The following is a 16,717-nucleotide window of genomic DNA, read 5'->3' on the forward strand; positions in this document are numbered from 1 at the left end:
ATCTTGAGGAAGAACAAAGTTGGAGGGATCACACATCAGATATCAAGCTACACTACAAAGCCACTGTACTCATAACAGCCTGGTACTGGCACAAGAACAGACATATAGACCCATGGAACAACAGAACAGAGAACCCAGAAATCGACTCAAGCCATTATGCTCAATTAATATTTGACAAAGGAGGCAAGATCATACAATGGAGTAAAGACAGCCTCTTCAATAAATGGTGCTGGGAAAATTGGATAGCAAGAAAAAAAACAAAACTATACCACCAACTTACACCATACACAAGAATAAACTCAAATTAGATAAAAAACTTAAATATAAGTTGTGAAACTATAAAAATTCTAGAAGAAAATGTAGGCAGCAAAATCTCAGTCATTTCACTTAGCAGAATTTTCACTGATACAAGGCCTAGCGCAACAAAGGAAAAAAATAAAGAAATGGGTCGACATCAAAATAAAAAGCTTCCGCACAGCAAAAGAAACCGGCATCAAAATGAAAGGGAACCCATTGTATGGGAGAACATATTTGCCAATGATACTTCTGATAAGGGGTTAATTTCCAAAATATATAAAGTACTCATATAACCCAATAAAAGGAAGAGAAACAATCCAATTAAAAAATATGCAGACACCCTAAATAGAAACTTCCCCAAAGAGGATATACAAATGGCCAAGAGACATATGAAAAAATGCTCAACATCACTAATCATCAGAGACATACAAATTAAAATGACACCTGCCAAATAAATAATAAATCAACAAATGACAAGTGTTGGTGAGAATGTGGAAAAAACAGAACCCTAGTACACTGCTGGTGGGAATGTAGACTGGTGCAGCCATTATGGAAAACAGTATGGAGCTTCCTTAAAAAATTAAAAATAGAACTCCCTTCTTTAAAATTTTATTTTTTAAAAAATATCTTTATTGATTAAGGTATTACATGTGTCCTCATCCCCCCATTACTCCCCCAAGCCCCCCCACTCATGTCCTTACCCCCCTGTTGTCTGTGTCCATTGGTTAGGCTTATATGCATGCATACAAGTCCTTTGATTGATCTCTCCCCCTGACCCCCACCCTCCCCTACCTTCCCTCTGAGGTTTGACAGTCTGATCAGTGCTTCTCTGTCTCTGTTTTTGTTCATCAGTTTATGTTGTTCATTATATTCCATAAATGAGTGAGATCATGTGATATTTATCTTTCTCTGACTGGCTTATTTCACTTAGCATAATGCTCTCCAGTTCCATCCATGTTGTTGCAAATGGTAAGAATTCCTTCTTTTTTACTGCAAAAAAAAAATAAAAATAGAACTCCCATTTGACCCAGCAATACCACTTTTAAGAATAAATCCTAAGAAGCCTGAAACATTGTTCAGAAAGAATGTATGCACCCCTATTTCCATAGCAGCACAATTTACAATAGCTAAAATGTATAAACAGCCCAGGTGCCCATCAGCAGATGAGCGGATAAAAAAGCTGTAGTACATTTACACCATGGAATACTATGCAGCTGTAAAAAGGAAGGATCTCTTACCCTTTAAGGTAGCCTGGAGGCACCTGGAGAGTATTATGCTAAGTGAAATAAGCCAGTGAGAGAAAGACAAACATCACATGATCTCACATATCTGGAATCTAAGTAACAAAACAAACTGAGGAATAAAATAGAGCCAGAGACATGGAGGCATGCAACAGGTAGAGAATTCTCAGAGGAAGTGGGTGGGAGGGAAGAGATCAACCAAAGAACTTATATACATAAGTGGACATAGACTATAGTGGGGTGAAGGCCTGGGGAGGGAGCAGGAGTGGGGGAAAGGGGCTTCATTGGGGGGGGGTGACACTTCTGTAATAATTTCAGCAATAAAGATAAATTTAAAAAAATAATGAAGCCATAAGTGAGTGAGATTATCTAGGAAAAGAGTGAAAAATAGAAGACCAAGAACCAGATCGCGGGTGTAACTTTACAAGTAACTATAAATCAACGACATAATTGTAAATGTTTGTAAATGATAATTTTGTCCTATAATTTATCACCTTTTGTTTTATTTTTTTTTTTTGTAGGAGTGATTCTAGTCAAAGCCCAGATTTTAGAGCTAGTGTTTCATGCTACAACAGCCCAGCAAATAGTTATAAATGCTCACAGTTCTCTGAAGAGCATTTTCTCTTCTCTTCCCAACATCACGTATACTGGCTGTGCAAAGTGTGGATTGGAACTAGAAACAGATGAGAACAAGATCTACAAACAGTGTTTTAGCTGTTTGCCATGTACTACAAAGAAAATATACTACAGGTAATGCAACTAAGTAAGGCAATCAGATGGAAGACATTTATTTTTATAGGCATGGAAATGAGCAATAAATTACATATATCAACTCTTACTTTCTAATGAGAACTAATTAGAGCTAATACAAGAGTACAAAATTTCCCAAGTGATAAATGGCTATTTATGAAAGCAAATATTGCCCAGTAATCATAAGAGGATTTCTAAAAGCAGTAATTGGGAAATTTTATTGTCTTGAAGAAACTATTCCAATTTCTTACTTGGTTTACACTTTTAACCAAGATCTAAGTGTAGAAGCTCAGTCACCCACCTTAACGAATAATCAAAATTTAAAGGTAATATATGATCTAACCTTTGAGTTGTGGAATCTAGTAAGGCGTTTAACCTTTCTGTACTTCAGTTTTCAGAACTTCACATTAGAAAATATGGATCCCAAATGTTCTATGGTAAAATGACTAACCAACTCAGTGAAAAACACATTGTTTTTCAAATAATAAAAGTTCAAATTCTTGCAAAATCTTTTTATTTTTGCCTTATAAATTACACGCCTTTACAAAATAGCAGTGTCTATTTCAGACCCTTTTCATTCCCCCTCCCCCAAAGCCCTGTGTCCATTAGCAGTTGCTTCTCATTCCTCTTCCACACAAATCAGCTTTTGGATTATTCCTACTCTTTGTCTGTTATAAATAACACTGGTATGGACATTCATGTACAAATTATTGTGTGGATATATGTTTTCATTTCTTTTGGGTATATACTCATGAATAGAATTGCGGGATTTTATGGTAACTCTTTGTTTAACCTTTTGAGGAACTGCCAAACTATTTTTCAAAGTTACTGCACAATTTTACATTGTCACCGGCAATGTATGAAGGTTATAGTTTCTCCACATCCTTTCCAGCACTATGTATGTATATCCCTTTCTTTAAAAGTACATAGATAGAGTGATATGATTCATATTGTTTGTTCATGTTATTTGTTCCTTAGAGTAAGTATATCATGGCTTGCCTTCTCTGATAGCGCTTATAAATCTTCCTCATTCTTTTTGTGTGTGTGTTTTTAATCCTTACCTGAGGATATTTTTAATTTTTCTTTCCTTTTTTTGTAATCCTCACTGGAGGAATTTTTCCATTGATTTTTCAAGAAAGTGGAAGGTAGGGGGAGAGACAGAGAGAGAGAAACATTGATGTGAGAGAGACACATCACTTGGTGCCTCCTGCACAAACCCTGACTGGGTCCGGGATAGAGCCTGCAACTGAGGTATGTACCCTTGACCGGAATTGAACCCAGGACCCTTCAGTCGACGGGCCGACGCTTTATCCAGTGAGCCAAACTGGCTAGGGCCCAAGGGTATTTTTCCATTGCTTTTTCTGGGTCTGGGGAACCTGCAACCGAGGTATGTACCCTTGAATGGGGAATAGAACCAGACTCTTTGGTCCGTGGGCCAATGCTCTAACCACTGAGAAAACTGACCAGGGCTCCCTCATTCTTTTTAATGCCATGTAGTATGCCATTGCATCATGTACTGAAAATTATTTATCTACTTCCCTATTTAGTGACATGCCAAATACTTTGTTTCTGATAGGAAAAAATCCAGTGGGGGAAAAATAACTTGAAATTGCAATTGTGAAATATGTGGTTATCACCTTTATTTTTATTTCAAAAAAAATAATTTACACAGCAGTGTAGAATTGTTTTCTTATATTAGAATCTGAAGTTATAAAATGAATATGGAATAAATTCAATTGATTATTTTATCATTTGAAACTTTTTAAAAAGCCCTTCTTTTGCCTGGCCCGCATAGCTCAGGGGTTGAGCATCAACCAGGAGGTCAGGGTTTGATTCCTGGTCAGGCACATGCCCTGGTTGCGGGCTCAATCCTAGTGTGGGGCATGCAGGAGGCATCAGATCAATGATTCTCTCTCATCATTGATGTTTCTATCTCTCTCCCTCTTACTTCCTCTCTGAAATCAATAAAATATATTAAAAAAATAAAAATAATAAAAAGCCCTCTCTTCTTTCCAGGATGTTTCAGAACATCCTAGAGTTGCTTTAGAAATTAAAATTAACCCTGCATAAAAACCCAGGGCTTTTTGAAATTATATTGCATTTATACATTTTTTAAAATGTAAAAATCTTTTGAAGGTCATATGCTATTTCGTCTTTTGTAGGCCAGCTTTAATGACCATAGCTGATGGACTATATAAGGTCTGCGTTCATGTAGGATCAAAGCTGATGGAGAAGATTCTTCTTAACATTTCTCCTGACTGGCTCAGCAGAGTTATAGGTAAGGTGTCCCCATGCCATGGACAGGTTCATCCGTGTCAGGAGTGTAGAGTGTGTATTGGAACAGAAAGAACACTAGACTTTAAATCAAGGCTGAATTCTGTCAGTATAAAAGCAGAAGGATAATTTAGCTTGATTGAAACACAAGACAGTGTAAGGCAAAACTTGCTCTACACAGGTCTCAGCACATGAATAGAAGGAAGCCAGCACCTAATCTCTTCTTACTCCAGGTGTCAGTTGGTAAGCAAAATCACTAGGACCTTAGTTTATTTATTTATTTTTTTTAAAAAATCTTTATTGTTCAGATTATTACAGATGTTCCTCCCCCCCCCCCCCCGCATAGCTCCCCTCCATCCAGTTCCCACCCCACTCCAGGCCTCCCCCCCACCCCGCCCACTGACCTTGTCCATAGGTGTAAGCTTTGTCCAATCTCTTCCTACACGCCCCCACACCCCCTTCCCCCCAAGAATTGTCAGTCTGCTCCCTTCCCATACCCCTGATTCTATTACATTCACCAGTCTGTTCTGTTCATCAGGTTTTTTATTCATTTGATTTTTAGGTTCACTTGTTGATAGATATGTATTTGTTGTCACTTTGTTGTTCATAATTTTTTATCTTTACCTTTTTCTTCTTCTTTCTCTTCTTAGAGAATATCCTTCAGCATTTCATATAATACTGGTTTGGTGGTGATGAACTCCTTTAGCTTTTTCTTGTCTGTGAAGCTCTTTATCTGACCTTCAATTCTGAATGATAGCTTTGCTGGGTAGAGCAATCTTGGTTGTAGGTTCTTGTTATTCATCACTTTGTATATTTCTTGCCACTCCCTTCTGGCCTGCATAGTTTGTTGAGAAATCAGCTGACAGTCGTATGGGTGCTCCCTTGTAGGTAACTGTTTTTTTCTTGCTGCTTTTAAGAGTCTCTCTTTGTCTTTTGCCCTTGGCATTTTAATTATGATGTGTGGTCCTCTTTGGATTCCTATTGTTTGGGGTTCTGTGTGCTTCCTGGACTTGTAAGTCTATTTCTTTCACCAGGTAGGGAAAGTTTTCTGTCATTATTTCTTCAAATAGGTTTTCAATATCTTGCTCTCTCTCTTCTTCTGGCACCCCCATAATTCGGATGTTGGTACGCTTGAAATTGTCCCAGAGGCTCCTTACACTATCTTCATATTTTTGGATTCTTTTTCTTTTTTCTTTTCCAGTTGGGTGTTTTTTGCTTCTTCGTATTTCAAATCTTTGACTTGATTCTTGGGATCCTCTAGTCTGCAGTTGGATCTCTGTATATTATTCTTTATTTCAGTCAGTGTCTGCTTAATTTCTAATTGGTCCTTTTTCATATCCTTGAGGGTCTCACTAAATTTCTCAGAGGTTTCTAGAAGATTCTTGAGCAACCTTACAACTGTGGTTTTGAACTCTATATCCAGTATTTTGCTTTCATCCATTTCTTTCATTTGTGACTTGTTTCTTTGTCTCCGCATTTTGGCTGCTTCCCTGTGTTTGTTTCTATGTACTGGGTAGCTGCTAAGTCTCCTTGAGTTGATAGAGTGGCCTTGTGTGGTAGGTGTCCTATAGGGCCCAATGGCTCAGTCTCCCCAGTCACCTGAGGTGGACACTCTTGGTGCACCCCTTTGTGGGCTGGGTGCACAGTCTTGTTGTAGTTAACCCTTGATTGCTGTTGGTATCACTGGGAGGAATTGACCTTCAGACCAATTGGCTGTGATGAGCAGCTGTGTCTACACTGGAAGATCTGTTGCTCAGGAGACACCCTTATGGGGCAGGGCTTGCTCAGTGGGGCTTTGGTGCTCACTGAGTATACCCCTTGATTATGTCTCTTATGGATGTGAAAAGTTGTAATCCGGTATGGTCTCACTCTGACCACTGGGTACACTGGCTCTTGGATCTCCAAGGATGTGCAAGGTCAGCCACTGTTTAGGGCGGCCCAGCAGGAGCTACAGAGACATCTGCAGATTCCTCCTCTTTGTATGGGGTTTGGAAGTGCCCAGACGAGGCCCAGCTGTGAAGCAAGGTCGGCTGCTGCTGCCAGGCCTTGGGCCTTCTTTTGGAAGCTCTGGGGCTCTCTGACCCAGCTGTAGTTTGACAGGTTTTAGGTGGAGAAAGGACAGGCCATTCATATGCAAAAGCTGTTGCGCACAGCTTGGGTTGGGTCGTAAATTGGGTGGGGTGGGGTCTCTGGGAATCACCAGGGCGGAGCAACCAGCAATGGCTGCCAGTCAGCCCTGAACCCGAGAAGTCCCTAGGTCTCCATGTCCTGTGCCCCAGTGCAGTAACAATGATCGCTGCGAGCACCTCTGAGAGAAAGCTGCCCTGACGTTCCTGTCCCGATGCCAGACAGTCCAGTTTCTCCCGTATGTGCCTGGGTCCCCCAGAGTCTCGCCCAGAACTGGAGTGCAGAGTAAGCGGGAGCTTGTATCTCCCTCCCGGTTAAAAGAGCAGCACATCCAGTTGCCAGCACTTTCCGTGCCTCCGCACCTCTTACCAGTCTCACTGCTCTTTCTTCACCTCTCTAGTTGTGGAAAGTCCACTCAGCCAGCTTTCCCATGGTTCTGGGTGGTCGTTGTTCTGCCTTTTAGTTGTAATTTTGATGTGGTTGTGAGAGGCAGCAAGTATAGGTGTTTACCTATGCCGCCATCTTGGTTCAGGATCTTAGTTTATTAAAAATTAATTTTATTGAGGTGACATTGTTTAATAACATTATATATATTTCAAGTGTACAATTTTCTAGTACATCATCTGTATATTGCACTGTGTCCTCACCACCTAAAGTCTACTCTCTTTAGTTATGATGCTAGGTATAGTCAGTGACTAACAACGAAGTGAACATACCTGTTTGTCAGATGATCCAACTAAATAACTTGCCTCATTAGTCTCAAGCAGATGAGGTAATCTGGTTCTATTGATTGCTCCATCTTTTTTTTTTTTTGTTAAAGATTTTTGAAAAAATATATTTTTTTATTTCAGAGAGGATGGGAGAGGGAGAGAGAGATAGAAATATCAATGATGAGATAGAATCATCATTGATTCAGCTGCCTTCTATACTCCCCACACTAGGGATCGAGCCCACAACCCCAGGCATGTGCTCTGACTGGGAATCGAACCATGACCTCCTGATTCATAGGTCGATGCTCAATCACTGAGCCTTGCTGGCCAGGCTAGTAATTTTTACTTGAATGCTGAACATTACATATAGAAAAATATAGCTGAGATAAACAGTTGTTGTTTTTTTAACCTGGAAATGGGCATATCTGTTCTCCTAAACCTTTACTGGGGCAAAGGGTGAGCAGAGTAGAGTCACTCTTGTCAGACATTGAATTGTGTTCAAGTTTGTTATTGCTATCATTACCTTCAGGTCACCACTGGCTTCAAATTCCTCTAGCATCATCTTGTGCTTATGGTGGAAAGTGATTTTCTGGTTTTCCCCAATATCCCTGCTCTACCATCCACTTTAACCCTTCCCTCTGCACCTGGACCTCAGAGAGAGTTTATCTTCATGTTCTTGCACTGCCCTGTTTGTATGCACTGTGTTGGTTGTTATTTGGTACATCCCAGCCGGGTGGTAGTGGCAGAAGTTAATTTCTTTCATTTATTTATTTATTGAATTTATTGGGGTGACATCCTATCTAATAAAAGAGTAATATGCAGATTGATCATCACTGCAACAGACAATATAGCTGCCCCCATGTGGTCAAAGATCCTGCCCCCATGTGGACACAAGATGGCCACCACAAGATGGCCAGCAGGAGAGGGCAGTTGGAGGTGATCAACCCTGCAGGAGAGGGCAGTTAGGGGTGACCAGGCCGGCAAAGGAGGGAAGTTGGGGGCAAACAGGCTGGCAGCAGAGTGGTTAGGGAGTGATCAGGCTGGCAGGCAGAAGTGGTTAAGGGCAATCAGGAAGGCAGGCAGGCAAGCAGTTGGGAGCCAGCAGTCCTGGATTGTGAGAGGGATGTCCGACTGCCCGTTTAGGTCCGATCCCAGGGATCGGGCCTAAACGGGCAGTCGGACATCCCTTGAGGGGTCCCAGATTGGAGAGGGTACAGGCTGGGCTGAGGGACAACCCCCCTCCGTGCACGAATTTTGTGCACCGGGCTTCTAGTTGGTTAATAAAACCATACAGGTTTTACCTGGCTGGAGTGGCTCAGTTGGTTAAGCGTCATCCTGTGCACCAAAAGATTGATGCTTTGATTCCCAGTTGGGAAGCATATGGAAGGCAGCCAATTGATGTTTCTCACACTGATATTTCTCTCTCTCTCCATATGTCCTTGGGTGAGGATTAAAAAATAAAATAAAATATAAAGCAAGCGAACAAAAAAACCACACTGGTTTCAAGTGTACAAGTCAATCAAACATCATGTGCATACTACACTGTGTGCTCATTGCCCAAAGTAAAGTCTCTTTCCTTCCCCATTTATCCCCGCTTTGCCCACTTCCACCTCTCCCCACCTCACTTTCCGTCTGACTATCACCATACTCTTGTTCATGTCTATATTGTGTATATACATATATTTTTCGTTATCCCTTCACCTTTTTTAACCCAGTCCCTCAATCCCCTACCCTCTGACAGCTGTCAGTCTGTTTTTTGTATGTATAGGCTGTTTCTATTTGGTTTGCTAATTTATTTTGTTCATTAGATTCTACATATAAGTAATATCATACAACATTTGTTTTTCTCTAACTAGCTTTATTCACTTAGGTGCAATCATGCTTTTAAAAGGTAAAATATACTTCTTTTTTACAGCCAAGTAGTATTCATTGTGTAAATGTACCACAGCTTTTTATCTACTTATCTACTGATGGGTCCTTTGGTTGTTTCCACATCTTGACTATTGTAAAAAAACACTGCTCTGGTGAATTAAAAATGGCGGCAGAGTAATGGAAGCTACACCGATACTCTCCGAGGACCAAACTGGAAATACAACTAAAATACAGAAAAACTGCCCTAAAATATCAACTGAGGACTAGCTGGAGAGAATCCTGATAACCAAGGATGGAAAGTGGAGACCGCATAGAGACTGGTAGGAAGTGTGGAGGTGCAAAAGTGCTGGCCAGGCTCCCACAGACAGCAGCTGAAGGTCTGGAGGGATATCTCAGCTGAAGGGGGTTCCCACTGAGAACTCTGAGATCTAAACCCCAAGCTTGGCACCCCAACCCAGATCACCAGATCTGAGAAAGGTGCCCACATAACACCTGGCTGTGAAAAGCAGCAGCCAGAGATGGTGGAAAATGCAGGCACTCTCTTAAAGGGCCAACCCACAAAATTTAGTATGCAGCTACTCACCTTGGGCTCTGGCAGAGGGAGGGCAGAGTGGACTGGAACTGTGTGAAGAGAGTCCAGAGTTGGGGGCTCTGGGATTGGAGCTCAGAGGGCAGCCACCCCTGTTTCCTGTGCTGAGTCATTCCCTCAGGCAGCAAAAGACAACTTTCTCCTATGGGCCTTTGCTGTCCAGGTGGTTTTTGCCTAGGGGAAAGGCAGTCATCACACCCTGTTGGAAGAACTCTCACCCCACCATCTGGTCCATAGCCTAAGGCTGATCAAAGCTGGTAACAATTAGACTACAGGCAGACTGCAGGCAGATGCGGGTCTCTGGAAGCTTTGAGTCTTTGCCTGATTTCCTTCTGGGCCTGGGGCTTGGAAACGCAGACCCTGTTCCACATCTTAGTCCTCTCCAAAGTCATCCAGCTCTGAAAATGTCTTCCCCACTCAACCTCAGGCTCCCTTCCTTGCCCAGGGAGGGACTAGCAGATCTCTAAAAGGATGTTCCTGGAGATAAAAAATGGTGGCAGAGTAAGTGAATGCTGCACGGATAGGACATGCTCCCAGGACTGAACTGGAATTACAACTAAAATACAGAAAAACTGCCAGAGTAATCAATGGAAGACTCACTGGAGAGAAAGAACCCTGATACCCGAGGACCGAAAGTGGAGACCACATAAAGACTGGTAGGAGGGTTGGTGAAAGGGCTGGCCAGGCTCCCACACACAGCAACTGAAGTTCTGGAGAGTTATCTTAGCTGTGGAGGGTTGCCACTGAGAACTCTGGGTTCTAATCCCCAAGATGAGCCTCCCAGCAGAGAGCACCAGAACTGAAAAGGATACCCACATAACATCTGGCTGTGAAAAGCAGCAGAGTTGCTGTCAGCCAGGGAGAGCAGGCTGAAAATTTAGGCACCCTCTTAAAGGGGTAAGGCACAAAATCCCCCGTGGAGCCACCCACCTTGTGCTCCATCAAAGGGAGGGCAGAATGGACTGGAGCTGTGTGAGCAGAAGCCAGGATAGGGGTCTCTGGAGTTAGAGCTCTGAAGGCAGACACCCAGGTTTCCTTTGCTGAGTCATTCCCTCATGCAGTGGAGGACAATCATTCCCACACAGACATTTGCTATACAGGAGGCCTTTCCTGAGGGGAAGACAGGTGACCCACCCTATTGGAAAACATTCTGCCCACAGTGCTGAGTTCTTGAGGCCACTTAAGAGACTAAAAATAATAATTAGCCTCCAGACAGAAGCAACTGCCCACCCTGTTGAAGAAAACTCTCACCACACTTGAGGACAATTGCCAGAGGTCAATTCAAGTTGTAATCCTATCAATCTGTAGGCAGAGGTGATCTCTGGAGGCTTTGAGTCTTTGCCTGGTCTAATTAGACACAGCGTTTTACACTGTCCTGCAGTAGAGATTGAGAGGTGTAGCAGATATACCTAATACATAGTCACAAAGCCAAACAGGCAGCCAAAATGAGGAGACAAAGAAACAACCCCAAAATGAAAGAACAAGAGAATGCTCCAGAAGAAGAGAGAAATGAAATGGAGATAAGAAAATTATCTGATACAGAGTTCAGAGTAATGATGGTAAAGATGCCCAACAGCATGAAAAAAGATATAGTAACTATGAAAACAGAAAAAGAATGACATAGTACAAATAAAGAACACACTGGAAGAAATACACAGCAGATTAGGGGAAGATGAGGATCAAATCAGTGAATTAGAAGACAGGGTTGAAAAAATCATTCAGAGAACCAAAAAGAAAAAAATTAAAAACCAGGACAGCTTAAGGGAGCTGTGGGACAATGTGACACATAATATTCAAATAGCAGGTGTGCCAGAAGAGGCAGAAAGGGAGAAAAGGATAGAGAATGTGTTTGAAGAAATAATGGTAGAAAACTTTCCTAACCTGGTAAAGGAATAAGTTCAGGAGGCACAGAGAACCCCAAGCAAGAAGAACCCAAACAGGCCCATGCCCAGAACTTACATTGCCAAAATTTAAAGACAAGGATAGAATCTTAAAGGCTGCAAGAGAAAAGCAAACTGTTACCTACAAAGAAGCTCCCATAAGGCTGACACCTAATTTCTCATCAGAAACTCTATATACCAGAAGGGAATGGCATGAAGTTCTCAAGGTAGTGGAGAGCAAGGATTTGAAACCAGATTAGTATATTCAGCAAGGCTATCATTCAAAATAGACGGTCAAATAGAGAGCTTCCTGGACCAAAAAAAAAAAAAAAAAAAAAAAAAAAAAAAAAAAAAAAAAAAAGCTAAAGGAGTACATCACTACCAAGTTAGCATTATAAGAAATTCTAAAGGGACTGCTGTAATGAGAAGAAGAAACTCAGAGAGAAACCTAGTCATAGAGAATTAAAATGTCAATAAATAAGTATCTATCAATAATAACCCTAAATGTAAATAGATTAAATGCTCCAATCAAAAGGCATAGGGTAGCTGAATGGGTACAAAAACATGACCCAACTATATGCTGTCTACAAGAGACCCACCTCAGAACAAAAGACATATACAAGATGAGAGTGAAGGAATAGAAAAAAATGTTTACATGCAAATGGAAAAGAAAAAAAAGCTGGAGTAGCAATACTCATATCCAACAAAATAGACTTCAAAATGAAGGCCATCACAAGAGACAATAGAGGTCACTACATAATACTAAAGGGATTAATCCAACAAGAGGATATAACCCTGGTAAACATATATGTAACCAATATAGGAGCACCTAAATATATAAAAAACTTCTAGAGGACTTTAATGGAGAGATCAACAGCAATACAGTCATAGTAGGGGACTTGAACACCCCGCTGAATTCACTGGATAGATCTTCCACACAAAAACTTAATAGGGAAACAATGACTAAAGGACATACTGGATCAGATGGATTTAATGGACATTTATAGAACATTTCACCCAACAGCAGCAGAATATACATTCTTCTCAAGTGCACATGGGTCATTCACAAAGATAGACCACATATTAGGACACAAAACAAGTCTCTACAAGTTCAATAAGATTGAAATTAGAAATCAAGTATATAAAAACACCCCAAAACATCAAACACATGGAGGCTAAATAGCATAGTGTTAAACAGCTAGTGGCCCGGTGCATGAATTCATGCACTGGTGGGGTCCAGCCTGTGGGGGTCATCGTGGATGGGCTGGCTGGGGCAAGGGGTCACAGGCATTCTGGTCTTTCTGCCATTCGGTCTATTTGCATATTACCCTTTTATTATATAGGATGAATGGGTTGCCAATGAAATCAAGAAAGAAACAAAAAACTTGGAAACAAATGAAAGTGAACACACAGCAACCCCAAATCTCTGTGACACAGCAAAAGCAGTACTGAGAGGGAAGTTCATAGCACTACAGCCATAACTCAAAAAACAAGAAAAATCAACAATAAACTATTTAATGCTACAACTTAAAGAACTAGAAAGAGAACGGTAACAAAAGCCCAGAGTAAGTAGAAGGAAGAAAATAATAAAGTTTAGAGCAGAAATAAATAACACAGAGACTAAAAAACGATACAAAAAAATTCAATGTAACCAAGAGCTATTTCTTTGAAAGGATAAACAAAATTGATGAACCATTAGCCAGACTCCTCAAGAAACAAAGAGAGAAAACCCAAATAAATAAAATCAGAAACGAAAGTGGAGAAGTCACCACTGATGCCACAGAAATACAAAGGATTGTAAGAAAATACTATGAACAACTATATGCCAACAACCTGGACAATATGGATGCAATAGACAAATTCCTAGAAAAATACAATCTCCCCAAACTGAATCAGGAAGAATCAGAAAACCTAAGTAGACCAATAAAAGAACCGATGAAATAGAAGCAGCATTCAAAAAACTCCCAGCAAACAAAAGCCCAGGTCCAGACTTCTTCACAGGGGAATTTTACCAAACATTCAAGAAGAACTAATACCTATACTCCTCAAACTATTCCAAAAAATCCAAAAGGAAGGAACACTTCCAAATTCTTTTTATGAGGCCAGAATTATCCTAATTCTAAAACCAGATGAAGACACTACAAAGAAATAATTACAGGCCAATATCCCTGATGAACATGTATGCTAAAATCCTCAACAAAATATTAGCAAATTAGATCCAGCAATATATTAAAAAGATCATACAGCATGACCAAGTGGGATTTATTCCAGGAATGCAAGACTGGTACAATATTCGCAAATCAGTAAACTTGATACATCACAAAACAAATTGAAAGACAAAAATCACATGATCATTATCAATAGATGCAGAAAAAGCATTCAACAAAATCCAACACCCATTTTTGATAAACACTCTCAGCAAAGTGAGAATAGAGGAGCATATCTCAATATGATAAAGGCCATATTGACAAACCTATAGCAAGCATCATACTAAATGGGCAAAAACTAAAACTGTTTCCCTTAAGAACAGGAATAAGACTGGGTTGTCCATGTTCACTGCTCTTATTCAACATAATACTGGAAGTCCTAGCCACGGTGATCAGATAAGAAGACGAAATAAAAGGCATCCAAATTGTAAAGGAGAAAGTAAAATATTCATTATTCGCAGATGACATGATATTGTACATAGAAATCCCTAAAGACTCCACCAAAACAGTACTAGATTTAATAAATGAATTTGGCAATGTAACAGGATACAAAATGAACACTCCAAAATTGATGGCTTTTTCATATACCAATAATGAATTCTCAGAAAGAGAAACTAAACAATCTATCTCATTTACCATTGCAACAACAAAAAAATTAAGATACATAGGAATAAACTTAACCAAAGGTGGCAAAAGACCTATACTTGGAAAAGTATAGGACGTTGAAAAAAGAGATAGAAGAAGATATAAACAAGCTGAAGAATATACCATGTTCATAGATTGGTAGAATTAATATCATTAAAATGTCCATACTACCCCAGGCAATCTACAGATTCAATGCATCCCCTATTAAAATATCAACAGCATATTTCACAGATCTAGAACAAATACTCCAAAAAATTATATGGAACCAAAAAGACCCAGAATAGCTGCAGTAATCTTGTGAAAGAAGAACAAATTTGGAGGAATTACAATACCACATATCAATTTATAGGATGCATATATTCTTTCAAATGAGTATATTGTGTTTCTTCAGATATATTCCCCAAAGTGGGATTGCTGGATGAAAAGGAAGTTCCATTTTTAATATTTTTGAGGAAACTCCATACTGCTTTCCATAGTGGCTGCGCCAGTCTGCATTCCCTCCAGCAGTGCACCATGAGGGTTTCCTTTTCTGCACATCCTCACCAACACTTTTTTGTTGATTTATTGATGCTAGTCATTCTGACAGGCGCGAGGTGATATCTCATTGTGGTTTTAATTTGCATCTGTCTCATGATTAGTGATGTTAAACATCTTTTCATATGACTATTGTCCATCTGAATGTCCTCTTTAGAGAAGTGTCTATTCCTTTGTCCATTTTTTAATTGTGTTGTTTTTTCTTTTTGGTGTTGAGTTGTATAAGTTTTTTATATATTTTGGAAATTAACCCCCTATTAGATGCACCGACAAATATGTTCTTCCATTTGATTAAGTGCCTTTTCATTTTGTTGATTTTATTTTTTTCTGTGCAAAAGTTTTTAGTTTGTAGTCCCATTTCTTTATTATTATTATTGTTTTGCTTTGTTTCTCTTGCCCAAGGAGATATATTGGCAAAAATATTGCTACGAGTAATGCCTGAAATTTTACTGCTTATGTTTTCTTCTAGGATTTTTATGGTTTTGCGACTTACATTTAAGTCTTTTATACATTTTGAGTTTATTGTTGTGTATGGTCTAAGTTGGTGGTCTAATTTCCTTTTTTTGCATGTACCAGTCAAATTTCCCTACTGCCATTTATTGAAGAGACTATCTTGACTCCATTATGTGTTCTTTCCTCCTTTGTCAAATATTAATTGACCATAAGACATGGGTTTATTTCCTGACTCTTCCATTGATCTATATGCCTGTTCTTATGCCAGTACCAGGCTGTTTTTAAAAAAATATATATTTTTGTTGATTTTTAGAGAGAGGAAGGTACAGGGAGCAAGAGAGAGTGAAACATTGATTAGCTGCTTCCCGGATGCCTCACCATCAGGGATCAAGCCTGCAACCAGGGCACGTTCCCTGACTGGGAATCGAGCTGGCAACTCTTAAGTACTTGAGACGATGCCTAACCACCTGAGCCACACCAGCCAGGGCCAGGCTATTTTGATTACCATGGCCTTGTAGAACAGTTTTATATCAGGTAGTGTGATACGTCCAATTTTGTTCTTCTTCCTCAAAATTGTTGGGGCTATTTGGAGTCTGGTGGTTCTGTATAAATTTTTGGAATATTTGTTCTAGATCTGTGAAATATGTCATTGGTATTTTAATAGGAATTGCAATGAATCTATAGATTGCTTTGGGCAGTATGGACATTTTTAAAAAATTCTCACCCGAGGATATATATGTCTTTTATTTTGTTTGTTTTGTTAATCCTTACCTGAGGATATTTTTTCCCATTGTTCTTCAGAGAGAGTGGAACTGAGCTAGGGAAGGGGAGAGAAATAGAGAGAAACAGAGAGAGAGACATTGATTTGAGAGAGAGACATTGCCTCCTGCATGCCTCCTGACCAGAAGTGGGGAGTAAACCCACAACCAAGGTGTATGTCCTTGACTGGTAATTGAACCCAGGATCCTTCAGTTGATGCTCTAACTACTGAGCAACACCGGCCAGGGTCCCTGTAAATTATTATTTTTTAATGATTTCAGAGAGGAAGGGAAAAGGAAGGAGAGATAGCAATATCAGTGACGAGAGAGAATCATTTACTGGCTGCCTCCTGCACGCCCACCAACAGGGATCAAACCCG

General features: G+C 40.1%; 1 protein-coding gene across 16 annotated transcripts in view; it reads left to right on the forward strand.

Moving 5' to 3' along the window:
* Positions 1 to 16,717, forward strand: part of SHLD2 (shieldin complex subunit 2) — a 134,057-nt gene that overhangs the window by 115,562 nt on the left and 1,778 nt on the right. For all 16 annotated transcript variants that reach the window (XM_079793097.1, XM_079793104.1, XM_079793102.1 and 13 more), the window contains 2 exons: positions 2,060 to 2,288; positions 4,451 to 4,566. In XM_079793097.1, coding sequence (XP_079649223.1) covers positions 2,060 to 2,288; positions 4,451 to 4,566 — 345 coding nt within the window. The remainder of the gene's footprint in view (positions 1 to 2,059; positions 2,289 to 4,450; positions 4,567 to 16,717) is intronic.

This window comes from Cnephaeus nilssonii (assembly GCF_951640355.1).
Source record: "Cnephaeus nilssonii genome assembly, chromosome: 16".
Lineage (NCBI taxonomy): Eukaryota > Metazoa > Chordata > Mammalia > Chiroptera > Vespertilionidae > Cnephaeus > Cnephaeus nilssonii.